Below are 25,532 nucleotides of genomic sequence, written 5' to 3' on the forward strand. Positions count from 1 at the left end.
GGTGTGAGCCTGGTCAGTACCTGGATGGGAGACCTCCTGGGAAAAACTAAGGTTGCTGCTGGAAGTGGTGTTAGTGGGGCCAGCAGAGGGTGCTCACCTGCGGTCCATGTGGGTCCAAATGCTCCAGTATAGTGACGGGGACACTATACTGTAAAAACAGATGCCGTCCTTCAGATGAGATGTAAAACCGAGGTCCTGACTCTCTGTGGTCATTAAAATCCCAGGGTGTTTCTCGAAAAGAGTAGGGGTGTAATCCTGGCGTCCTGGCCACACTTCCCATTGGCCCTTACCAATCATGGCCTCCTAATAATCCCCCTCTATTAATTGGCTACGTTACTCTGCTCTCCTCCCCACTGATAGCTGATGTGTGGTGAGCGTTCTGGCACACTATAGCTGCCGTCGCATCATCCAGGTGGATGCTGCACATTGGTGGTGGTGGACGGGAGTCCCCATTACCTGTAAAGCGCTTTGAGTGGAGTGTCCAGAAAAGCGCTATATAAGTGTAAGTAATTATTATTATTATTATTACCTGAGGGAATAATTAACTGATTGGCTTATGGTATGAAGAAAATAATAAAGTTAAAAAAAGACTGGAGGCCATCTGGCCATCAGCATTGTTTGATTTTAAGTGGCTAATTGAGGATCTTATTGATCCATTTCTTCAGAGAAGCCACGGTATCAGCATCAACAGCATGGCTAAGTGGCTTCTTCCAGACTTCCATTACCCTTAAAAAGTAAAAAGCACCTCCTGCTCTTGTTTTGAAATGCACTTATCCTCTATTTAATTTGTTACTGTTGAGTCTGAAGAGATCCATTAAATTGACTTTATCAATGCCTTTGAGGATTTTGAATACTTGAACGAGGGGCTTCTTGTATGGTATCGAACTTTTTGTTCTATACTAAAAGTTTCAATTCTTCTTGTAAGACTAAATCTATTACATTCTGTTGTGCTCAAGAATTTACCTGTTTGCCCATTTTTGATCCAATTCCATTTAATAAAATTCTTACATACTGTAACGTGGTTGTCAAATCTCTAAACAATATTTTAAATGGGGTCATAATGCTCTCAAGAACATCAGAATTTAATTTCTTCTGACCCAAACATGTGATTCCAGTTGTCGCTTGGATGTAGTCTGGTACATTCAAGATGTCTCTGTTTGTGGTTCTTCTTTAGAAGAAACTTTACAATATGGCCATGTATACCACACTTACAGTAAGTAGGTGATAGTGTATGGCAGTTTTCTACACTTTATATCCTGAGGATGCCTGTTTTGTTGTTTTTCAAGTTGCAGTTGCCTCCAGAACTACTTGACAAGTTACACTGAAGTCCTCATGCTGGCAAGGATGCTTTACACCAGTAGTCTTAACATTCTTGATAATGGACACTACAGTGAAATGTCGTGTTTCAGGATTTTGTGGATTCACTTTATAGTCATCTCACAACTTGTGGAGGCCAAGGACCATTCACAGAACCTTAAACATTAACCTTAAACATGGTGATTCATGAGACAGATACCCCTTTACCAATAGAAAGATAGCATGGGACATCTGCACCTAAAAACCTTCTTGTCTTCGGCAGTTAAGTGACAGACAGACTGATCCTGATCTAAATAAACCTACCCAATGGTTGTCCTCCGGGAAAAAATAAGCAGCAATGTAATTAGACCTAAAATCAGTTGATCCTGTATTGGCTTGTCCACTCTTTACTGTATTCTTTATTACTGGTGGGTCAGCACTGCAACAACCGAGAATAATTCTCCTTATTTTTGCTAAGCTATTCAAAGACCTCTTTTTCGTTTCTCACCAAAACAGTTTAATATTTCCTTAATCGCAGGAATCTCACCCTAGGATAGTCTCTAAGTACTGATAAGAATGTAAGGGTCTAAGATGACAATTTCCGTCTACTCTCTGAGTCTTTAAATAGCCAATTGATTTGCTTGCTTGATAATCTGGAGAAAATGTAGGTGTTTTTTAATCTTTGGAGTATCTCAATGCCGCCCTCTGGTGGCTCAACCCAGTTTATATACTCCAAATCTGTCTGCTCTGTAACAGTTGCTGTTAAATATCTTCAGTGTTACCTCATTTTATACGCCAGACCACCACCTTCAGAGATGTCTATATAGTTAAAAAAAAGGCTAACATTGCCCTACTAAAGAGCAGAATGTTATTCTAGATTTGTTCTTGAATTGTATTTAAAGGAATAATAATATAGAAGTGTCTGGAATATTTCTAGAAGCATACATGTGACAGTTGTGTTATCAGTCCCTCCATTTCTAAACCACTTAATCCAATGGAGAAAACTTAAGCATAACCTGAAAATGAATTAGCACAAGACAGGATACAACCTTAACAGGATGCCAGTCCATTTCAGAGCTCACACAGATGCAAACACACTCACACCAGGACCAATTTTTCCAGAATCCAATTCACCTACTAGTATGTCTTTTGGAGTATGTCTTTGAATATTGGGATAATGAACAAAATTCACACAGCACCCCAGGAACTGAACCCAGGACCCCAGTGCAGTAAGACAGCTATGCTATTCACAGTGCCACCATGCCACCTACAGTACACATCTGTTCTATGCAACTCAGTTACTTATTTTAAAGACTTTACTGCAATGCTATTTAAGAGATGTTTTACAATTTACAGAATTTAGACTTTGCAGTCTATTCTGTATTGATACCATTTGCATCCTGTCTCATCCTATGTTTTGTAAGCTGCCTGATTCCTTCATAGAGTGCATTTCTGAAATGTAAATCTTGGATTCTATCTGTACACTTTCAAAATAGACTTCAAACAATACACTGTTATAATCATATTTCTGTTTTTCTATTGGTTCTGAAAGCCATGTTTTCCCTGTTCTTATCTAGACCCTTTCAAATGAGTAGATCAATACAATGCTTTTCAAAGGTGCTGTGACAATATGAATAAGAAAGATGTTACTAACCATTTTTGTTCATTGCGATTGTGATTCCAATTGGCTATTCCTAGTGTGTGTGAGGAAAATTCAAGTCTTCTGTGAAAAGCACTGATCGTATCTCTTTTATTTTTGAGGTGATTAAGTCCTTGTGTTTAGATCTTGCTAAAGGCTTCCAAATGGCTTTTCATACACATCCTTCATCTGCCCCTGAAGGGCAGCTGGCCTCGTGCACTAGCACCCCACAATACAGCAGATCAGGCCCTTACACAACACTGCTGTAGTTATATGACAAAAGGATTTTCCTGCATACAGCAGGTATCCCACTGATATGTATTGTGGTGTCTCCAGGGGATAGTTTATGTAAACGAAGGTAGTACTTACACCACACTTTACTGTCCTCAGATCCGTGGCGTTTCTTCCAATACAGTCCGTTATCCATTCCCTTAGTCCTGATTCGTTCCGAGTTCCAAAAGTCCGTAATAAAGACAATCCACGATGTATCCTAAACCAGTGTCCGTAATCCAAAATCATAAACCTTTCTCCTTGCAGTCGTTCGTTGTTCCTTAGCCCGATCCGTAACAAGCACCTCTTTCCACTCTTTTCCTCCAAAACACATTCACCTTCCCAGCTTCCACACTGTTCACTGCCTCCGGGCCACTTATATCCCGGTTCCTGATGCGTCTCAGCTGTGTCTCGTTGTCTCTTAAGGTAGACCCTTTCCATCTACTGGTCAGCTGATTCTTTTTGTCCGCCATCTCGCTAAGGTCCATCTCTAGCATTTTCAGCGTTTCGTTTCGGAAGTACCTGTTAGAGATGACCCTTCCCCGTGTCCCCTTACAGTATCCTTACCTTAAACTGAAGGTACAAAAGGTTTGGTCAATTAATTTAGACTTTCGTAGGTATCATTCTAGATTCCTTTTAGTTTACTCACTGTTCATCATTAATGTAAGTGGCTAAAGACTAACCTGGAAAATTCTTGCAGGTTTATGGTTTAGTTCACTTTCTAAGTGAGACTTAGAAGATAATATGTACTGTGCTATTATAAAATATTGTTATGTATTATACTGTAATATTATAATTTATATAAGTAAATGGTGTCCACATATAACATTATGTTTGGAAGAAAAACATATTTGGACATCTTTTTATTTTTTTAGCAAAAACATATGTAAATAACAAAGGTGGAACTAAGGTGTTTGCAGAACTGGGGAGGTTTCTGGAGTTTGTACTGTATATTTGTATGTTCCTTCCACTCCAAAGCTGGTAGGTTAATTGGCTTCTGGGAAAATTGGCCCTACTGTAGGTGTGACTGTGAGTGTGAGTGTGAGTTTGTGTCTGTTTGTTCCCTGCGATGGACTTGCATCCTGTCCAGGGTGTGACCTGCCTTGCACCTATTGCTTGCTGGGATAGGTTCTAGCTTCCCCGCAACACTCAAAAAATGCATTGATGGACTGAGATGTTTTTGATTCATCCAGTTTGCTAGAACTGGATGGTGTGTTACAAAAAGCCACTGGGCTAAACGTGACGTGCAAGTAGCTATACACAATCTGATCTCTCCAGCGATGAGAGTAAAGTCTGAAGTGTTTTTGTAATTGGACCTTCTTGCTACATTCACAATGATTATTTTAGAAAGGACCAAGTATGTCAAACCTAGTCAACAAATGTGACTTATGACTTATTTCCAGATGGTGAACTCTATACTGGCACTGTAGGGGATTTCCAGGGTAAGCAGCCTGTGATTTCACGCTTTGTGAGTGGAGGCAGTGTGATGGACATGAAGGTTGAGGACAGTCTGGGCTGGCTGCAAGGTAAGACACAAGACTCTGAATCACATCATGTGCTGGTTTTAGATACTTCAAAGCAGGTAATGTTTGAAGTTGTAGTACTATAATTTTGGATTGGCATGGGATGTGATACAGCAATGACAAAGGTGAAACATAAGAACATGACACAGAGGATCCATTCAGCTGATCTAGATCCAAGGATTAAGGGAGTAACTTTTTCGATCAGTCAATCTTAATTCTGTATACTGACTTTAATACAGTGCATCGCTAAGGCTCTTCATATAAATTGTACAATGAAAATCAGTATGGTATGGTGTCCAAAGTATAAAAAATACTAATATTAAGAGAATTTAAAGAAATGCATTGAGATTTAAAGGCCATTGAAAACATATGTTTAAATGTGAGATTCTGAAACAGAAGCTTCATTCTTGATGTGGACTGGAAGTATATTATAGAGGCAAGGGGCTGCCACTGAAAAGGCATGGTCCCCTAATATACAATGTGAAGTCCTTGGAATGTTAACCTAGAACCAGCCGAACTCATACTGTAGTTTCTGTAGGTATTTCTTGGATATTTCAGCACAGACAAGCTCTTTGCCTTCCTGGTCTCTGTCTCCACACAGTACATGTGTCTTTTTCAGCTCTTAGTCCATCTATAACTTACGCATTAGAATGCTGTATTCTTTATATCATGCCCGAGAATGTCTTTTGTGCTGACATTAACTTTCAGAATGTAGAATACTTGAACCCCTTTGTAGCTTCCTCTGTCCTAGACTAAAGACAATCAATATTCAAGAAGCAAACAGTTAAGAACACCCACATCTAATCCCAAACAAAGCAAAATACAGTTTAAATACGAAATACCAATTGTCCATCATATAACCATCATAGTTCATGTGATGGTTTTGTTGTGATTAATAGAATTTAAAATAATCTAAAATGGCCAGTATTTTAGTCACTGCAGTACTCCTTTGTAAAATCAATTATAGCTTAGAAGGTAATGAGACATCTATTTGGGCCATTGATCAACACAGCCAATTATGTATCTCACTGTTTTCTATCATATAACATTCAACAATTATTAATTAACATATCCATTAGGATATTGTGGTTATAGAACTGTACATGCATTATTAGGGCTTTAAACCACAGAGATAAAGCATAGGCTATAAATATCTATGTAATGAGGTGACATGACAAAGGCATTAGGAGTCCTATTTATTCACGGCCATGATAAACTATATAGAATGGGCTTTTGTTAATGCTGATAATACATATAATACTTGTTTAAACCCACATGTCAATTGACATAAAATGCTCAGAGATTATCATGCTTGGAACCTCCATCATCTTGTGTTGGCTTATTCACAAGACAATGTTGTAAAGCTTGCAGCTTGCCGAAGCTTGTAAAATCTTTAATGTGTCAAACTATAAAACAACAGGAGCTGTAGTTGTTTATAACACATAACAAAGATGAACATGTGCTTCATCCTTTAGAGATATGACCTGACTTAGTCATTTGTTGGCAGATCCTACTTTTATCAGCTCCACCTTCATCCCTGGAGAATCCGGCAATGACAAGGTCTACTTCTTCTTCAGCGAAGTGGGCAAAGAATACGATTTCATTGAGAAGTTCACCGTCTCACGGATTGCCCAGGTTTGCACGGTAAGCCTGCCTCCCCGCCAGCATCTGGGCCATTATGAAATTCACAGACATCACATCCCTGTGCTGCAGTTTCAGCATGGATTGAAGGTTCGGTCCCTCGTCAACAGCTATCACAGCCTTCCAGCATCCTGGAGGCCACGAGCTTCACTGAGAACCGATAGAGTACAGGCCAACTAACCCAAATCTACCCTTGATGCACATGCCTAGCTTAGTGTGCTCCATTGCTTGAGAAATCCCTATAAGAGTCAGTTAGCAACTGTTCATTCTCAACATGTGCAGAAATCTCTACCGGCTGAGCCACTTAGGAAGCCCTGATCCCTTTCTACACAAGTGTGTTTCTACTGACATTGAACACTGACAGTTTGAGGCTTCTCATTTTTTCTTAAAAAAATATACATTACCACAGTCAGTTAGGAGCAAGAATTCCCTACATTGCTGTTAAGTGTGCTTGGAATTAAAAGCGAGATAGGGATTTATGATTTGCAAGTCAATATTACTAAGGTTTAATTTCCAGAAAAAATAGTGCTACAAATGGAGGGTTACAAAATGGTGAACATTCTGATTTGACTGAGTGTTTTAGTCAATAAGTGAAATAATTATTCATATTATTATTCATTGTAAGTGATTTCACCAGACTATACCCGAGCGGTTGGTATAATTGGAGGCATGTGTCCTTTGTCCTCTGGCACAGCTTTGGTGAGAGGAGTAATAATCCAGGCACACTTGATTAAACAAATATTTATTACAATGACAGGACACAAACTACACTACACACAACAAAATATATAACACACAAGTTACTCTATGTACAGTATTTACAATCAAGGCTTTTCAGAGGTCTAACATTCTGGCCACCCAGAAAACCCCAGACTGCTACTAAGCATTAAACTCATAATGCCTAAAGAGGCCACAAAAGAGATGAGCTGCCTTCTAACTAAATACAAAGCAACCTGCAGTTAAGTCTCTCTCTCTGCACCCCAGTTGCCACAAAATAAATGGGAGCCTGTTTCCCTATCCATAAAAAAGCATCCTAAGCAGGAAAGACGTTTCTAACTGAGATATCTTTTACCCAGGAAACCCAAGTTCCCTAAGAACAGAGAATAGCAAGCTCTCTCTAGGGAGGTTCAAGTACTTAGCTCCAGTCAGGTTGTTATTTGGATGATCATGAAGCAGGGGCTCTGGCCTGGCACAAGCTTCAGGTCCCAACTCTTCTCTCTTTTTTCTGCTTGCCTGCTTCTTGTTTCTTCATCCTCTTTTCTCTGTGGTCTTAATGTCATCTTATATTGTGTACTGTATGTACTGCTCCTTGACAAACATTAACAAACAACTTACCTAGGTATTTAGTATACTTTACAATTGATTCTGCTCAAGGGACCCCTCAGACCTCGGCAAACATCCTCTCTGCTTTGAAGCTAGAAGTGTTTAGTCTTCCAAAAGTCACAAATTGTATCTAAACTCTAAGAGACACTTCTCAATCACTTACAGCTGTAACAGTAGTTTGTCTTTAAATGAGATAGAAGATATTTGTTTCAAGGAGTATTGTATAGAACAAACAATGTAGCCCTGCCAATAGACCAAGATAAGCACAGCTCAGTTTCTACTTGCAGTTTATTCACAGAGCAGGTAGAACTGTGGACCTGTAATAGAAACTCTCTTTATTCTTGTTTGAAAGTAGTCAAACGAGGGACTCGTATCACTCTAGTCCCGTTAATGCTTTTGTTGCGGGACACATGAGTTAAATGAATATTATTGTTCTGGCAGAGTGACAGGGGAGGGGACCGAATCCTTCAGAAGCGCTGGACCACCTTTGTGAAAGCTCTGATGCTCTGCCTGTCCCCGAATGAGCTGCCTTACAACATCATCCAGGATGTCGTCACCCTTCCGCCACCAGAAGGTGGTTCTGTGGATGACACCCTCTTCTATGGTGTCTTCACCTCACAGTGGTAAGTTGTTTAGGAAAAGTGCAACTTTATTTTATTTGAGAGCATAATACCATAAAAAGGTTACAGAATGGAGATAGTTTAATCTATCAGTTTTGTTTGGTTTCCAGTAGATAACTGATCAAAACATCTCAACCAAATTATTTTACAAGGTGCTGGGTTATTAGCTTTAACAGCATGGCTATGTAATTTGTTGCCAGTTAGTCTAGAACATACTTCTCCTTAATTTAAGTTAGCGATTTCTGAATTGTATTCCGCTGTTGAACTCAAAGATTTGTTAAATTTTCAAGGATTTTGCATATTTGAGTCAAGTCTTCTCTTTTTTTGATAGATTCTCTAGCACTGTCTTTTTTGTTAACATGGTAATAAAAACTGTACACAAGATTCCAGATGAGCATTTACTAATATATCATATAGTTTTAACAAAGTCTCATATTTTCACCAACAACACATGCCGCTTGACACATTTACTGTCATACCTTCAACTGATTTCAACCCTGTGATCCAAAAAATAAAATGTTTAGGCCTTAATGCCATTTTACAAACCCTCAATAAAATTCCTTTTATTTAGATGTACTGCATTGCTTAAAATATAGCAAACTTTACTTCTGTCAAGGAAACCAAAATGATGTGGTAATGTATGCTAAAGAGGGATGTTTCTGAAACTCTGGTCTGAGAACAGAAACAAGTAAACTAGACATCAAATCAAGTAAACAAATCAATTAACACTGGTGATTTAGAATTCAATTGAACAAAAAGATCAGCATCATAGTAGTCGTTCAGGACCAGGGTTGAAAACCACTGCTCTTCAGGATCTTCTGTTAAGACTGAACCAGTCTTTTTGAACTTTTCTTTTATATTTGAGTGAAAAAGGGTTCTGCTTTGTGCTTTCCCAGCTGTGAGTCACCAGCCTACATCAACCCTATAATCTCTCTCAGCTGAGAGATCCTCGTGGTCACTTTGACATTTCATCCACAAAATCTCTTTAATGGATAGTGGAACAAAGGAATGTTTGTATGTTTTTAACTTACATAAAGTCAACATTAAATAAATTAATGTTTTGCACAATCTACATTTGCAACAAATGTTTAATAATTACTTTTTAACTGTAAAAATACTATATGACAATTTGACAACAAATAGGAATATCCCATAGTTGACACTGTGGTGTGACTTGGGGAATTCTGTGGTAAATGCTGGGTTTTAAAATGATAAAACTAAAACTAAATGAATAATTCTGAATGCTACTTTGCTCTCTTTCCTTCATTATCTTTATCTTAGGTCTGGAAATTCTGGTCGCTCTGCAGTCTGTGCTTTCAAATTGAAGGACATCAAGGCTGTATTTGCTGGAGAATACAAGGAGCTAAACAGAGACACCCAGCGCTGGAGGACACGCAATGGAGAGAAGTTTGCTCAGCCAGGGGAGGCAAGTACTTGTACTTCAGTCTGCCTTTCTTCTGTTCATCCTTCTTAACCCATAAAACTCTTGATTTTCTTCGTCTGATTAACCTTAACCTCCTTTCATTAACATATTATTGAAATAATAGCTGAACATGAACAGGCACTTTCATTTCTCTCTAGCATACCTTGAACGTACAATTTTATATCAACTTCCTGGACATCTTATCTTGATGGATAAGATTAACAAGAGTTCTTCAAGTATATTAAATCATTCAGGTTGATTTTTCATTGATCATTTTCCTTCCATATCAGTTTTCCTCTGCTCCCCCTGCTCTTTTCCCAATCTCACTGTCCTCTTCTCCTCCAATACACTGTATTCCTCTTTCTTGCCTTATCTTGTCCTCCCACACATTTCATCCCTTCTTACAGTGTGGACTGCACGGCGCCTCAGACAAAGCATTGACCTTTGTGAAGGAGAATTTCCTGGCAGACCAAGTTGTTCAGCCTGTGGACGGGCATCCAGCCCTCATTTCTCCTAACCAGCACTACAAGAAGATTGTTGTGGAGAGGACCACTGCATCTGACAAGAAGCTTTACACTGTACTCTTCCTTCTCACTGGTATGGTCAGAAGCACACTGCCTCAGTGTACAGTACTTTGCAAAATAATGATCTGTGACTTCCTGATCATCTGGAGCCATAAAAGAGTAGTTAAGGAGTCTACCGGAGAGTGATTGATTGAGAAATCATTAATTTTAAAATTATCTTTATTTAATATGAATTTTGAATGAAGTTTGAATTAATGGGAACTACACAATGATTGAAACATTAGAAAGTAAATTGATTCTGTCTGGTTTTCTGTTCATTGCAAGACAAGGCTACGGGGCCCGCAGATACAAAAATCTCACCCTCAGACTGAAAGGCAGTTTGTGGATTAGTGATGCATTTTCATCAATAAAGTATTAGTGCTAATATATATATATATTTACAGAGACTGGCTTTCTGCATAAGGTAGTGCTGTTGAAGAAGGGTCCCCATATTATTGAAGAGATTCAGGTCTTCAGACAGCCACAGTCAGTGGAGAATCTTCTTCTCTCAGTCAAGAAGGTACCTCTCTTTTTCTCCTGCCACAACTGCAGCAGATCCCTAATGAACTATGAAGTAGCCCAATTAAATAGACACAGTGCTACTACTGATACAACAATTTTCAATTTTACACTCAACTAATGTTGCCCGTTTTAAATGTGTAATTACAAATCTTAAGCTATTTTCCTTGCTGAAATTACAAATAACCTGAGAGAACTAAGAAATAATTCTTTATTAGATTATTAAATTAACAAATGAGCAAAGTGGACTAAATAATAATAATGTAATGTTGCTTTATTAGCCCTATACAATTTCTTGCATTAGGAATTTGTCTTTTCGCATACCCCAGCTTGCTCTCCATGAGACACAGACACAGACAGGGAGAAAAGCTTGGGGTCAGAGCGCAGAGTCAGCCATTGTATGGCGCCCCTGGAGCAGTTAGGGTTAAGGGCCTTGCTAAGGGGCCCAACGGAGTAGGATTCCTCTGCTGGCTGTGGGATTTGAACCGGAAACCTTCCAGTCACGGGCGCAGATCCTTAGCCACAACCTAACTCAACCTAACTCCTTCCCTGTTCATAATATTAATTAATAATTGCTTACAATTATATAAAGCTTTTCTGGACACTCCACTCAAAGCCCTTTACAGGTAATGGGGACTCCCCTCCACCACCACCAATATGCACCATCCACCTGGATGATGCAACAGCAGCCATAGTGCGCCAGAACTCTCACCACACATCAGCTAACAGTGGGGAGGAGAGCAGAGTAAAGAAGCTAATTCATAGATGGGGATTATTAGGAGGCCATGATTGGTAAGGGCCAATGGGAAATTTGGCCAGGCCGCCGGGGTTACACCCCTACTCTTTTCGAGATATGCCCTGGGATTTTTAATGACCACACAGAGTCAGGACCTCGGTTTTACATCTCATCCGAAGGACTGCCCCTGTTTACAGTATAGTGTCCCCGTCACTATACTTGGGCATTAGGACCCACATGGATTGCAGGGTGAGCGCCCCCTGCTGGCCTCACTAACACCTCTTCCAGCAGCATCCTTAGTTTTTCCCAGGAGTTGCAGGGTGATATGGCTGCTAAATAATGTCTGTTCATGTGGGTTTCCTGCTGGTGCTCCAGTTTCCTCTCACATTCCAAAGACATACTGGTAGATTAATTGGTTTCTGGGAACACTGGCCCTAGTATGAATGTGTTCGTGTCTGTATTTGTATCTGTCTGCCCTGTGATGGACTGGCATCCCATCCAAGTTGTACCCTGCCTTCCACTGCTTGCCAGGATAGGCTCCAGGTTCTAACTAAAGCAGTTAGAAAATATTATGTTCATTTCTTTGCTCTCTGTGAGGAGAATCATTATGCCTGAAGACATACCAACTGTGAAATATAGCACATAAAAAATGCTGAAATAAAAAAACTAGTGGGAGGATGAATTATGTATCTGTATAAAAGTAATCTATACAGTAGATAGCAATCATTACAGAGTTATAAGCCTGTTGGAACAAGGACTTATTGTTTTAATGGTTAACAGTTATGATCCTTTTAAAACAGTTTTAACAAGAAGTACAATTGGAAGCAGGCACCATATTCACCAATATTTGTCTCTCCTGGATAGGGGGTTGTATTTGTGGGCTCTTCCGAGGGAGTCTTCCAAATTCCAGTGTCGAACTGCACTTTCTACACGAGCTGTGGTGACTGCATTCTGGCTCAGGACCCCTTCTGCGCCTGGGATTCCAGCAGAGGTGTCTGCTCTGATATCTCTCTCATCCAGTCGAAGCCGTGAGTGAATTGATTTCTTCAGGGTCATTTGGGGTCGTGATATTTAAACATCTGTTCCATTATTAACAGGATTACTTCAAAATCTTTTTTAACATTGTGTGACAGAGGGTTCTGTTGCCTATCTCAGGCAGCACTACACTAATGCATATGCTAATAATTTTTCCCTGTATTATTAGCTGGTTTACTATGAGTGCACATACAATTAAGCTAGTTTTTTTAAGCTAGTTTTCTTCTTTTCATAAACGCTTCATAGATTACATTCTACTTTATCTTCCCTCCCTTTCCATTTAAACTTCTTCTCATTTACAGACACAGCACTTTAAACATATTATTTATTTTACTTACCTGTTTGTGTGTGGAGCACTCTGTCTGTCTTTGTTTGTTAGTGTATTGGGTGGGTTTGCAGAGTTGCTTCCATCTTGCTAGCTGAGCCACAGGTGTTCGGGCTGGCTGTATTTGCCTGAGTTGGGCGGACATGCACATTACAGTACGGGAGCAACCATTTCTGAAGTGCAACCCTACTGTACATTGTTTAGAATTAGTGTTAAAATTTCTAATGTTAGTGTGGGTGTTAAAAGCCTAATCCATTTTTACAGGAGAGTGGATTTATGATTCTGTGTTGCATACATACTGATGTTTGAATCTATTTTAGAATTGCTAAACCTGTAATCCCCAGAGTGCCCATAAAAGATATTTATTATTGTATTGTGATCTTGAGCAATCGTTGATAATATATCACAGCCTCATCTTGAGCATGGAACATCCTGTCCAACACTGACTTCTGCTGTTGTGTGAATTTCAGTTTTCAGGATGTGGAAGGAGGGAATGCGAATAGCTGTTCTTCAATTGCTCCCAGAGGGAAATCTGCTGGGTACACGAAGCAGCCCACAGGTGAGCAGTATTACTGTTCACCTCTAATGTATACAAGTGACAGAAAAAAAGTCGTTTTTCCTGTAGTGCTTGCAAAATTGCAATTTCAGATTCTGTTTTGTCAAAACAGAACAGGGGGACTCCTGAGTAGATCAACCAGTATAGTGCAATGCTACTTAGTTCTCAACAATGTCCATGTGTTACAGCTCTCCCATAATGATAACTGAAGGAATGACAAGTGAGTGATAAGTTTCATTCAAAAATAGAACCCATCTCAATTTTTTTTTCAAGTATGTTTTCAATCAAGTGGGTTGCATATACTGTACGTGGTGTAAGTGGGTAATCCTTTTATGGGTAAAAACCAGTGTGAACTAGTGCCGTATCGTGTTAGAACTTAATAATTTGAAGGAAATGAGAAAGCGACCCTCATCATACTGTGAACAATGTAAGGTATAATCAAATACTTGATCTCCTGATATTTTGCATTATGAGTTTTGGTTAAACCTCTTATTTTCTTAAGAAACTGAGGCAGATACTATGTTTGCTCTCCTGTTTTCTAGACCTTAGACATATCAACGTACGTGTATCTCCAAACGTAGTTGTGAGACTGAATTGTTCCAGAAACTCTCAACTGGCTATACAGCACTGGGAGCGTGGTGCCGGGAAGACCCTCTCAGAGAATCTCTACCTACAGCCACAAGATGGCATCCTGCAGTTCCTGGCCTCCCAGGAAACCATGGGGGAGTACTTCTGCTTCTCTGAGGAGAATGGCTTTCGGCAGCTGCTGGTCCATTATATAGTTGTGAGGAAGGATGGTTCATCTGATGCCACCCAGGAACAGCCTCGGCCAACCTCAGTGGAAGACTGGGAGGGGAAGGAGATTGAAGGAAACTGGCAGGAAAAAGAGCCCACCACAATCATGGAGGAAGTGCCAAACACCAGATTAGATGTAAAAGGTAGTTCTCGTACTTTCAACAAGCCCCGCTCTGTACCCGGTCACAAGGCAGAAGTACCTGCCAATACTGACAGGGACCATGTGCGCCCATTGCCAATCAGCAACGAACGCAGCTACTATGGAGAACTGGTAGCAGTGTCCATCTTCTTGGCGCTGGCACTGACAGCACTGCTTGTAGGAGCCCTCTACATCTGGCGGCAGAAGAACCGTGGCAAAGCCAGGGTTCAGGGCTGTCAGGATAACACTGTGAAAAGCTCTGACACTGACTCCCCCACAGAACATGCCCTCCTGACCCAAGACCAGGGGCCCCCAATCATTGTGTTAGGCAATGGGAAAGACACAGACAGCAAACAGCCTGATAGTGACCCACACTGAGTGTCTCCAATGGGCACCTGCCAGTCGCTACATCCAGCTAATAGTTAATGATATCCACTGCTAAAAAAAAAACACCTTCCCACCAAGGATTTCCTGTCCATTCATCCCCAGTGTGTTTGTGGGAAAGAACAAAGGGGGGATTTCTTTTTCTTGACATATCCAAGAAATTCTGCATCAAAGGAGATCATAACAGGATAATGAAGCTAATGCTAATCATTTTAACAGACAGATTTAACCATGCCTGGGATCAAAGGTTTTTGTCTGGATTTGTCAATGTTTAATGACTGTTGACTTGACTCAAGTGACTGGACTACTTTTCAATTTCCTCTAATTACACAGGGCCATCATATTGGTTTCTTGAAGGACAATGTCTGTGCTGTGACACATCCTCCAGCCCCTGCCCCCCTCCTAAATTAATAAGAAAAAGTACAAGCTAGCAAATGGACTAGGTTTGTCTTCAATAAACAAAGTTGTATCATTTCTCTGATGTATGTGGCTTCTGGAGAAAATTGAAAGTTTTTGGATATTTTAATGTAATTTTCACCAGTCAAGATAAAATTATGAGAATTATTAGATTCTATGCAATAAATAGTATTTAAAAATATGTGAATTTCACAGTAGTAGTTATCTAACCACCTGATAGCAATTTCTTCTTTTCTCTCTATTATGTTTTACTAAAATCTGATGTTTAAGCAATGTGAGAAACTTTTGAAAATAACATATATTTAAAAAAAAGTAAATCATTTAATGTCAAATATGAATGCTTCAGTCCAAACTCCACATCAGGACTGTGCACACTTGAAAACCCATAATAGGGCAAAACTGGTCTCTTCAAAGACATGACTGTGATAGTTTTCATCTTTTAGAAATGCTGTAATATGTGCATTCACTGTTTTACTAACCTTTTATAATTGAATGTCAGTTTTTTCTCTTTGGCTACATCTTCTTCGCTAACTTTTAAATTTGGTAAATATCAAACAAAAATTTAATTCACATGAAAAACAGTTCTATGCACTAAAATCATCCATCTATAGTGCTGCTTTTCATATAAAATACTAAGAAACAAATAAGGGTTTTTAAATTAATCTGAGCTGATTAATCAGAAAATTAGAGAGCATTTTTTTCTGAAAATACTCATATTAGACTATGAAAACTAGTTTTCAAAGGATGAATTAAGTAAGGACCATGAAATCCTTTTATAGAAGAGACCATTTTCCCTAACTAGTTCACTGATGAACAATTTTATTCCTGTTCTGAGTTGCTGGCTCAAATGTTAATTTGCCTAATTATTGAACTGTAAAACATGATTTGTTTATCCAGTGTCTTAAAAGAAACAGCAGCTATATCCTTTGTAGCTATGCAGATTTCTAAGTATCAACAGCTATCATTGAGGATAAGTTTCGCTGAACTTGTCATTCACTTCTAAGCGAAAAAAACAGAACCACACAAAACAAGTAATGTAAATTATATAATATTCTTAACCACTGTTCACAAAATAACCTGTGTCTATTATACAAATTGTCTTTTATTTGTATAATTTAAATATAATTTTAAGAGTTTTTATTAAAGTAAATCAAGCAAAATTGTGAAAATCAAAAAAATGTGAATAATCACAAGAAAATTAGCCAACATTGTGTTTGCTCTTAATCTTTAAATGTTGGATCATTCTGAATGTGTTGGTTCACCAACAATCAATCTACTTGCTTTTGGATTATGACTCCACTCGATATTTGGACACCCACATTGGTTACAGTTACATGTCCATGCTGAGTAGCTTGTGCCTATATTGGTTGCACTAAGCTCTGGGTGGTCTTCTGGGATCCACCTGCTTTATTCTGTTGATTTTATGGGTTAGAGTTAAAGAGTCACTTAAAGCTCTTTTATTTTTGTTATTATTTTATTTATTTTTGTAAATGTTCAGGCTCCCCATGTGTCATGACTGTACCTATTTCCTCTTCCTGCAAGGCAGTTAATGTTTTTGCATTTTATCCATCTTAAGTAAAATGGAACTCATACAGTAGGTACTTTAAAGTTAAAAAATGCAACCTTTTAAAATGTTTCTTCTTGGAAATGTTCAATTGACTATATTAATTATACATAATTATGGCACTATTAATTAGTTTTCATTTTATTCATACTTTAAGAGCCCAAACAGCCTCTATTCAGCCTCCAGGAAGATTGGTCACAACCAAGAAGTGTTCATTCCTTTTTAAAAAATTAATTTGTACAAAGTTAACTTTTTAATGCTACTGTATATACAGATTGCATCTGTTCAGTAATTCCATCAAAATGAAGTATGGGAGCATGAAAATGTCTGAATGCAGTTTTTACTCTAATAATTCTGAGTAATAATAAGTCTACATTCCATATTTTCCAGTAGCAGTAATGCATTGTTGCTGGAATAGTGAATGAGATCACACCTGATTATCTGTGACAAATTCTCTAATGTCTAGAAGAATCTCATCAAGTATCTTCTTATCTGGCTTTTTCCATGCTGATGTCTTTGCATTTCAGGGCACTGAATTAATAACAATGATGATGCAAAATGTCTTTAATATAGAACAGCATCCATTCAGAATGCCAGGGTACACAAGCCACTTCCATACCGTACACAAGATTCCATACCATTCCTTAACATGTATGTAAAGATTGTATTTTTTTAATGTAAGGAGAATAAAATGTGGTTGTTTGTGTATTAATTTTACTGATTAAAAGAAAACAACATTTATTCCATTTAATTACTTTATTATGTCCTACATTGAAATTCATTATGGTAAAAATAACAAGCAGATCCTGGGACAAATTTCAGTTAGCTGGAATATATGTACATAAGTTAAATGTAACTGAAAAATATTTCAATCTTAGGTAACAGTATAAAATATATAATGTGATTAAAATAGTTTAAATGTAAATAATGTAATCTGTTTTCAACTTTATGAATTTGAACTGTAATTGATTGAAATCTATCCTTGTAAGCCTTTCATCAATAATCAGTTACACATACTGCTATTAGCAGAAATGTTTTCAAAAGGTAATTCAGTGGTCATTCTTCTCACTATTCAGTGTAAAACAGCATGTAGTACACTATTATTATCCACCGTTTTCAATAACTGCTTAGTTCATTAAAGGTTATGGTGAGCTGGAGACTAACATTGCATACAACTAGTGCCTTTCAATCACAGGAAACGTTTAGAGAAATGTAATATCCCTAAGGTTTCCTTAAAATCAGGCTTTTAGACTGTGGACACAGAGATGATGTGCAAATCAGAAAGAGGACCTGGCCTGGAGTTGAATCCAGGAGCTGTGAGGCAGCAGTGCTAACTGCTAACTACTGTGCTGTTCCCTATAATTATTATACAGTGTACAACATGTTATAATAACTAAGCTTTGATTAGTCTGTTACAATGACATATTTGAAAGTGTCTATGTAGGATACTTAACATGTAGTAAAGCTGCAGTCAATATATTTGAAACCACAATTAAGCTTTTTTTACCCACCACTTAATGGGAAAATGCCTAATTAAATAATTTTACTGGTGAAGAGTTCAGTGTGAATGATAACTACAGCACCATCTCCAGTTCATGAAGACTGGAATAATGCATCACAGGTTTAGAAAAACATATCGAAGAAACTTCACCTACTGTATATAAATGTTACAAAGAGATATGGAGACAGACATGACAAAAATCATTCAATTTTGGGGAGAAACGTGTAATAGAATGGCTGAAAACAGTACTCATGGAAATGTTTTTGCAGTGTATGTAAAGTTTAATTTTACCCACTGTGATGCCACAGAGCAAGCCATCACTTTAAGGACACAATCCAGGTGGGTCCACAGAGACTGACACGCCTCTCGTAGCCCATTGGGGAAATTTGTTTGCTAAGTTTTTCTCTTTTATACATGCACTCTCCTCTGAGAGTGGTGCTCACAAACGCCCCCATCCTTGGGGTAACTAAGACACGAGGTGTGCTTGCCGTTTGCTCACACTCAAACCAGCCAGGCTTGTTCCTTCATTAAGGATCTCTGAGCCCTCAGCTCACGGACTTTCATGTTCATAGTTCGATACTCATGGCATATTGCCCTCGGTGTCATCACATATCTCCACATCTCTGTCCTTTTTATGACCTCCTCCAGGATCACCCTGAGTCGTACATTGCCAGGCATTTTGCCAGATACTTGAGCTCAGCTAGCCTCACACCTCAGGTTGGTTCACATACACAGTCCATTTCAAGGAGTAGAGATGAAATCTCCCTCAACTTGGTAATTCCTGTTTACTCCAGCTTGTTCTAACTCCTCCTTTACCTTCTCCTTACCTCAAGGCCAACATGGCAATGACCGAGGCTGCTACTGTATGTTTCAGGAGGCTTCCCCTGCACCTCAGTGACTCTTGCCTCTAGGAACCTCCCTGTTCTTCAACACTACACAACAAAGCCGGTTGTTCCCTCTCTCACTAGGAGCCTACTCTCACTCCTTGCTCTTCCATGGCCTCCTGTTCCCTGCTGAAATTCATTCAAGATGACTATTCTCTGCCAGTCTGACCTCAAGTCTCCCTCCAACAGCTGAGCTCTGCACTTTATGCCACTAGGCTGGTTCTCACTCTCAAAATACAACTTAGAGTCTCTAGCCTCTCAACAAATCACAGTCCCTGGTGCCTCAAGGTTGTGTCACCCTAGGCTGTCTCACTCATTTTACAGCTTCGGGTACAACTCTGTCATGCCTAGACCTCTCTATTTTCACACACATTAGCATCAGTGTTGACCTTAACAATTTAGTCTTTGGTTCTCGCACATTACTTATTGTACTCACAATAACTGAGATGGCAGACATGTCAGATAGCCCTGTTCTCTCTCACTGCAGAACAGACTGTCTCTTTAAATCCAATGGATTTCTAAATCTCCAATCCCCTCTGGAAATGGTCTTGTTAAATAGCCACCTTCCAGGGTAACACAAATATTTACTTCTCTTCCAATTCCTTCTGGAATTGTCACTCTAAATCCTTTTTCACAGAAACTACAGCCACCAGCCTTCTGATATTAATAGGTTGTTGTGGTTCCACATAGCTGGCTCTCTTGCTGCACATAACCTGCTCTTTTGCCATGCCCACTCACAGAGACAGATAAAATCTGTCTGCTGTGCTTCCGCCTGCAAGGCAGATGCAAACCACACATGCCAGCACCTTAATCACTCTACGGCCAAGCTTTGGTATTGCACTTTCTCCAGGTCAGAGCCTGAGCAAGACTCACTCTCTGTTTTCTCCTTCCAGTGAAGTACAAAATCACTAATTATAAGACCACCCGCAACTGCTACTTGTTAGATTCCAGAGTTTGATAGCTCTTGCTCCTTGACTGTCATATCCCATATTATGTCACACCACATAGGGAGGCACCATCAACTTTTTTACTCTGTTTGTCACACCACCTGTTGGAGGAAACGCCTGTAATATTCTGGATTACTTAACCAAGAAAGTGAGAATAACGAAAATGAAAGATCCACTAGGGGAATCAATATCATTGTTTGAGTCTGGTGTGTGCAGTTGATAGGTACTAGTAGTTCAGGTGGGTAGCTGCGTCAGGCTAAGTAATAGGTTTATTCCATGCTGAGAAGAGAAGAAAGAAAACACAATGTTTCAGCTGTGGAGCCTTCTTCGGGATCAGCAGTACCTGAGGATCAAAAGTTCAGTTCTGTCTACACTGCAAAGAATGTTGAGAAGCCAAAGCTGAAATGGTGGCTAAGTGAACTCAATAAATTGATAAATCAATCTGAACCAAACCAGAGAAAACCTAAAGGTCCCCTGGCAGAAGTTGGTCCAGGAGAAAGAAATGGTCAAGCAACTGCAGAAACAGTTTCAGACAAATGAGAAAAATGACAAACTCCCATGAGAAATGACAACAGCCTAGGAAAGAGGAGAGCATCACTCAGTTGAAAAAGGAGCTGCTGAACTTCTGAGCTGAACCTTCCAGTACTTCATACAGTGGAAGCAACTTAGTTGTCGGATAATTTTGCACATGTGGAAGAAGAGAGTAAGAGGCTGCCTGACTGGTTTCTATTAGTTTCTATGTGATTGAAGATCAGAGGTTTCTAAACCCAAAAGGGGGGTTTAACCAAAGTCTCCTAAGTTCCCAGAAGGGGGAACAACAGGGAACCTAATAAGAGAGAGAGAGCTAGGATTACAAGACCTGAAGATACAATCGGTGTATAACTTCAGGAAGAAAAAAGGTTTGTTCCACTCTCCTCAGTTGTCTTCTATGAAAACTGGGAAAGATGTGGCTGTCAAAGGATGGGTTTGACATGGGTGTAGGTTCAGACAAGATGGAAGCCCTTGTCTAGACCACATTCCCCAGACAGCTGCAAGGAAACAGCTGCTGCCCTCAATCACCTGACCCGTTGCTGGAAGACAGTTGGTTAGGTGACAGTTTAAAAAGCAGCAATGCTTTCATAATTGGTCGATTTTCTGCATTTCCAGAGTGAATGTAGAAAGAAGTGACTGACCAAGGGACAAGGGAATTTTGATCGTTTTGGAAGAGCCTATGAGGTCTTGAAGATAGAATTAAGTCTGAAAGTTGTTTAAGAAGCCAGTAAGCAGTTTAGTTGCCCTGCTGTGAATGGCAGAGGACTTTAAGTCAGGAGCTAGGGTTTTGTTCTGAATTTTGTTTCCCCACATCATAAATGAAAGAGCATTTGTTTGAAACTTAAAGTATGTCTGTATTTTGTGTCTTTTTTCTTGGGCCCGCCTATTTTAAGGACCCTCTGGGGTTATAGTGCCTTTACAAAAATATTCAGGCCCTTTTCAATTTTTTGTCATTTTAAAGCTTTAAGTCATGACTGTGTAGCGGTGAGGCTTAATAATAATGCAGAATTAAGTGTTTCTGAGCTTCCCAAATGAGGCCCCATATCTCTGTTCATCTCTGTGGTGCAGCCACAGAGAAACCATTCATGCAAGATGCATTCATGCATTCATGAAAGCCGAAAGAAAAAAAGTTCCCCTTGCTCTTTAAGCAGTGCTTGATTGTTTTCTGATCTTTTGCGATCTACCGGGTTGATTGCATACTTGATCTTGTGGTTTTCTGTGGTAAAACTGTGATTTCGTACTTAAAAGTAATACTCTTTAAGTTTAACGATGGTTGCTAAAAGGTCTGAATTCGAATTCTGAACTCTCTCTAGCAGCGACAGGTCTGACCACGAACTCTTCCATATCTCCGTCAGCGGAGGAGCTAGGATAAATCTCCATTCTCTGAGAGAGCTAGCGAAGGACATAGAGAGATTTGACCCCGCAGTGTCAGAGAATAATATCGAGAGTTATATTCAAGACCTCAGGTATAACCTGCAGTACCTGCCAAACGCCACAGAACAGGAGAAAGTGTTTCTGGTTAGAAAAACTACCAGCAGAGCTGTACATGAGTGGATGGGTAGGCAGATGAAAGAAGTCTGTAATGACTTTGAGCAGCTATGTCAAGCACTTATCGAAGAATACAGTGCGTTTATTGACCCGACTGCCGCGACAGTCGCCGCACTTAACATTAAGCACGAGAGAGCAGAGTCCCCTCGCGAATATTACGAGAGACTTAGACGAACTTATTTTGCAGGGCGAAATGATGAGGGTTGCGAAGAGAACACACATTTCAAGGGTTTATTCATTGCGAATCTCCACCCGTCAGTCAGAAAGATGATCTTAATGCATACAGATGCACAGACCATGAAAATGACTGATATCAAGAGATTCGTGCAGAAAGCCTGGGAGTATGATGTCCAAAGTCACTCTGAGCAAAAAGTTGCTAAAGCGACTGCGTTCCCCGTCAGAGCCAGCAGGGTTAATTCCCTCCTGCTCGAAGGAGCACAGGCTCCTGAGCTGGCTAAGCCCCGTTCCAAAGCACTCACACAGGACCGCACCCAGCGTCCTAAGTGCCATGAGAACACCGGGGGAGGGAAAGGGCTAGATAAGGCTGAACAAAAGGATTCAGTAGCCGCCCGCCTGGCCAGGCTTGAACAAGCTATATTAAGACAGGGACAACCGCTCCCCAAGGCTGCCGGAAGCGTGAATGAGCTGATACTCTCCACTGGAGGAGGCGGAGACCCGCCCCCTCTCCCTCCCTCAGTCTATCTGATTGAGCGGAAGAGTTCCTGCCTGGATAAGGTCAGCCACTCCCAAGCGAGTGCTGACTCCACCCCTGAAGTCAAAGAGCAGGCAGTAAACCGCAGAGGAAAAGCAAGAAGCTTTTACCTCAAGGCTGCCATGGGAGATGTCTTACCCAGTGAGACACTGATTGACACTGAGGTTGAAAGGTGTTTGATGTCACACGGCAAGCTCAAACGGGTAGAAAAAGAAAAGGGCATGCGACTCAGAGAGGAACCTTTGGTGGATCACCAGAAAGGCAAGGTGTGGAAACAGGTCAAGGCTCCTAAGCCTTCTGTACAGAAGGAAAGGGGGGCCAAGAGGCAGACTGTGCTCACACAGTGCCCACCGAACACAGAAGCCTATGCGGAGATTCCTTCTGTTCCCTCTGGACAAGAAATAAAAATATTTCCTTGTTCCCCAGATATACAGGGAAGTCGTGTCCCGGCTGAGGTCACAACAGCCTCCCTGCCACAGGAGCGGTGCTCCGAGCAGCCGCCTGATCCACCAGGTAAAGCACACCCCTTTTACATCCCTAAAGAGGAGCAGATCTCCCCACCTGGCGATGAGAAGGAGCTTTCCCTGTGCACCCTGGCACCCAAGAGGGTTCAGGAACACCACCCCGCAGTGGTGGAAGGGATCCAGATGGCAGGAGAGCAGGTTGGTGATGAAGCCCTCACCCTTAGCGCTGAGAGGTCCTCTATTAGTGAGGATCTGCTTGAGCAGCTGTCACAGGGCCACCGCCAGGTGCCCCTGGTGCAACATTCACAGGTTAGACAGGAGGTCCAGCTGGACGCTGAGACTACTGCGCTGTGGACACACCTGATCCCAGATGCTGATTCCCTCTGCTGTGACCCAGGGAACCTGCAGTCAGGTAACATTATTTCTCACAACTACCAGGTAGTGAGTGAGACTGACCTGATTGTTCCTGCCTCAACGGCAGGGTTGCCAACACACCCAGTCCCCCAGAAGGGACAGGGAATGAAAGCCGAGCCGGTTTTCTTACAGCCACCAGCTCAGTCTGTCAGTCTGAGTCTGACCAACAGTGGTTCAGCCAGACTGGAGCTGGATGGTCAAGCCACCCGCCTGCCAGTGCAGGACATCGCAAAGAGGGGTGTCAGAATCCCCGCCTGCACTGACATGGGCCTGGTGAGTGATAGTGAGTTCAAAGACAGTGAACTAGCTATCTCACTGCTGGGGCAGCTCCCTGAACCCCTAGCGAGGAAAGGGGGGAGCGAGCAGGTGTCCTACACCCATGCCCAGCGAACGATTGTAAACATGCCGATAGAGGGATTCCTCAATCAGGAGGTGTGCAGGGTGGACCTGAACAGTGAGAATGGGATAACAATCCCAGATCACTCAGGTGCTCCAGATAACCACTCAGCCGAGGGTCAGGCATGCTCCACCGCTGCACCGCCCCCTGCAGGGTTCCTAGAGCACAGGCATGAACAAATCGAAAAAGCAGATGCCCTGGAAAAGGAGGAGCAGCATCATCAGCTGCGTCAGATCTCCCCAGATTTCCAGGATGTTGGTGCCCAAGATGCCACAGGGCATACTGAGAAAGACACCATGTACATGCTGCGCCAGCTTAGAAAGGCAACAGTCACTCAGAAGGAGATGACTGGGATCAGCCACCCGAAAAGACTTTTGGGAGGACTGATTGCTGCCGCCACTGTTGCACGTTTGCTTTTTCTGGTAGGTTTGTGTGCTACTGGCACTCTCACCCTGACTGCCCCAAGAAGGCAGGTGTCAGAGATGCCAGAGGGTAGTGACAGACTGTATCAACAGCAGCAAAAGTTGGAAGGCCTAGGGAAAACCCTACAGGCAACTTCCTATGCAACAGGGTTAAACCTTATTCCCCAACCAGTGGACATGATTGCCGGTGTTATACAGTGGGTTTATGCTTGTGTGCAACAGGCCAGAATGTTGACACAAGACCTGTTAAGGGAGTTTAGTGCCACTGTAGCCAGTCTAACCATGGCACAAATCCCAACCCACTTGATTCCACTCTTCTCAGTAGAGGAGCATGTGACTTTAACCTCATCGTTCATAGCTCACCCAGAAGGCAATCCAAGATTGAATTTGGTTCCAAATCTTGAGATGGGTATGGCTACCAAAGCTATCCATTGGCTGTGTCTAAACGATTCACCAATGAAGGGTGTAAAGCTACTAACGAGCAGAGGGAGGTTAATGAACCCCATGAAGAGCAGGTGGGAAGTAAATGGCTGGTCAGCACACCACATTTAACTGACACTATGACTTGTGACGGGCATGATACAGCTACCACAATGCAGCTACCTAATCAAACAGTTTTCCTGTAAGTTCCCGAGGAGGCCATAGTACAGCATGGTAACTTAACACTGTACGGTCTGGAACCAGACAATATAAGACCAAACTTGAGGTCATGGATGCCTTCAGGTGCCACACTATTCAATTGGATAGAAATCCAAGAAACAGTATGCCCTGAAGAGGTACAGGTTTAGTTTGCTTTAATGGAACAAACCTCCAAACCACCCTAGCAGATACCCAACACAGGTGTTGTGGTTTATCGGGGGGCTGGGAACAGGAACTGTTGTTATTGTAACACTACTGCCAGGTAGCTGGATCATGACTGACAGTGTACTCTGAATGATGTACTC

At 40.9% G+C, this 25,532-nt stretch overlaps 1 protein-coding gene across 3 annotated transcripts in view; it reads left to right on the forward strand.

Moving 5' to 3' along the window:
- sema4ab (sema domain, immunoglobulin domain (Ig), transmembrane domain (TM) and short cytoplasmic domain, (semaphorin) 4Ab) overlaps nt 1-17,509 on the forward strand; it is an 86,547-nt gene extending 69,038 nt beyond the window's left edge. For all 3 annotated transcript variants that reach the window (XM_015339085.2, XM_015339084.2, XM_015339086.2), the window contains exons 7-15: nt 4,609-4,731; nt 6,236-6,372; nt 8,134-8,315; nt 9,594-9,738; nt 10,143-10,332; nt 10,703-10,818; nt 12,418-12,581; nt 13,384-13,472; nt 14,012-17,509. In XM_015339085.2, the coding sequence (XP_015194571.2) occupies nt 4,609-4,731; nt 6,236-6,372; nt 8,134-8,315; nt 9,594-9,738; nt 10,143-10,332; nt 10,703-10,818; nt 12,418-12,581; nt 13,384-13,472; nt 14,012-14,781 (1,916 nt within the window). In that variant the 3' untranslated portion in view covers nt 14,782-17,509. The remainder of the gene's footprint in view (nt 1-4,608; nt 4,732-6,235; nt 6,373-8,133; nt 8,316-9,593; nt 9,739-10,142; nt 10,333-10,702; nt 10,819-12,417; nt 12,582-13,383; nt 13,473-14,011) is intronic.
- The last annotated feature ends 8,023 nt before the right edge of the window (nt 17,510-25,532 follow it).

This window comes from Lepisosteus oculatus, chromosome 27 (assembly GCF_040954835.1).
Source record: "Lepisosteus oculatus isolate fLepOcu1 chromosome 27, fLepOcu1.hap2, whole genome shotgun sequence".
In the NCBI taxonomy this organism is placed as follows: domain Eukaryota; kingdom Metazoa; phylum Chordata; class Actinopteri; order Semionotiformes; family Lepisosteidae; genus Lepisosteus; species Lepisosteus oculatus.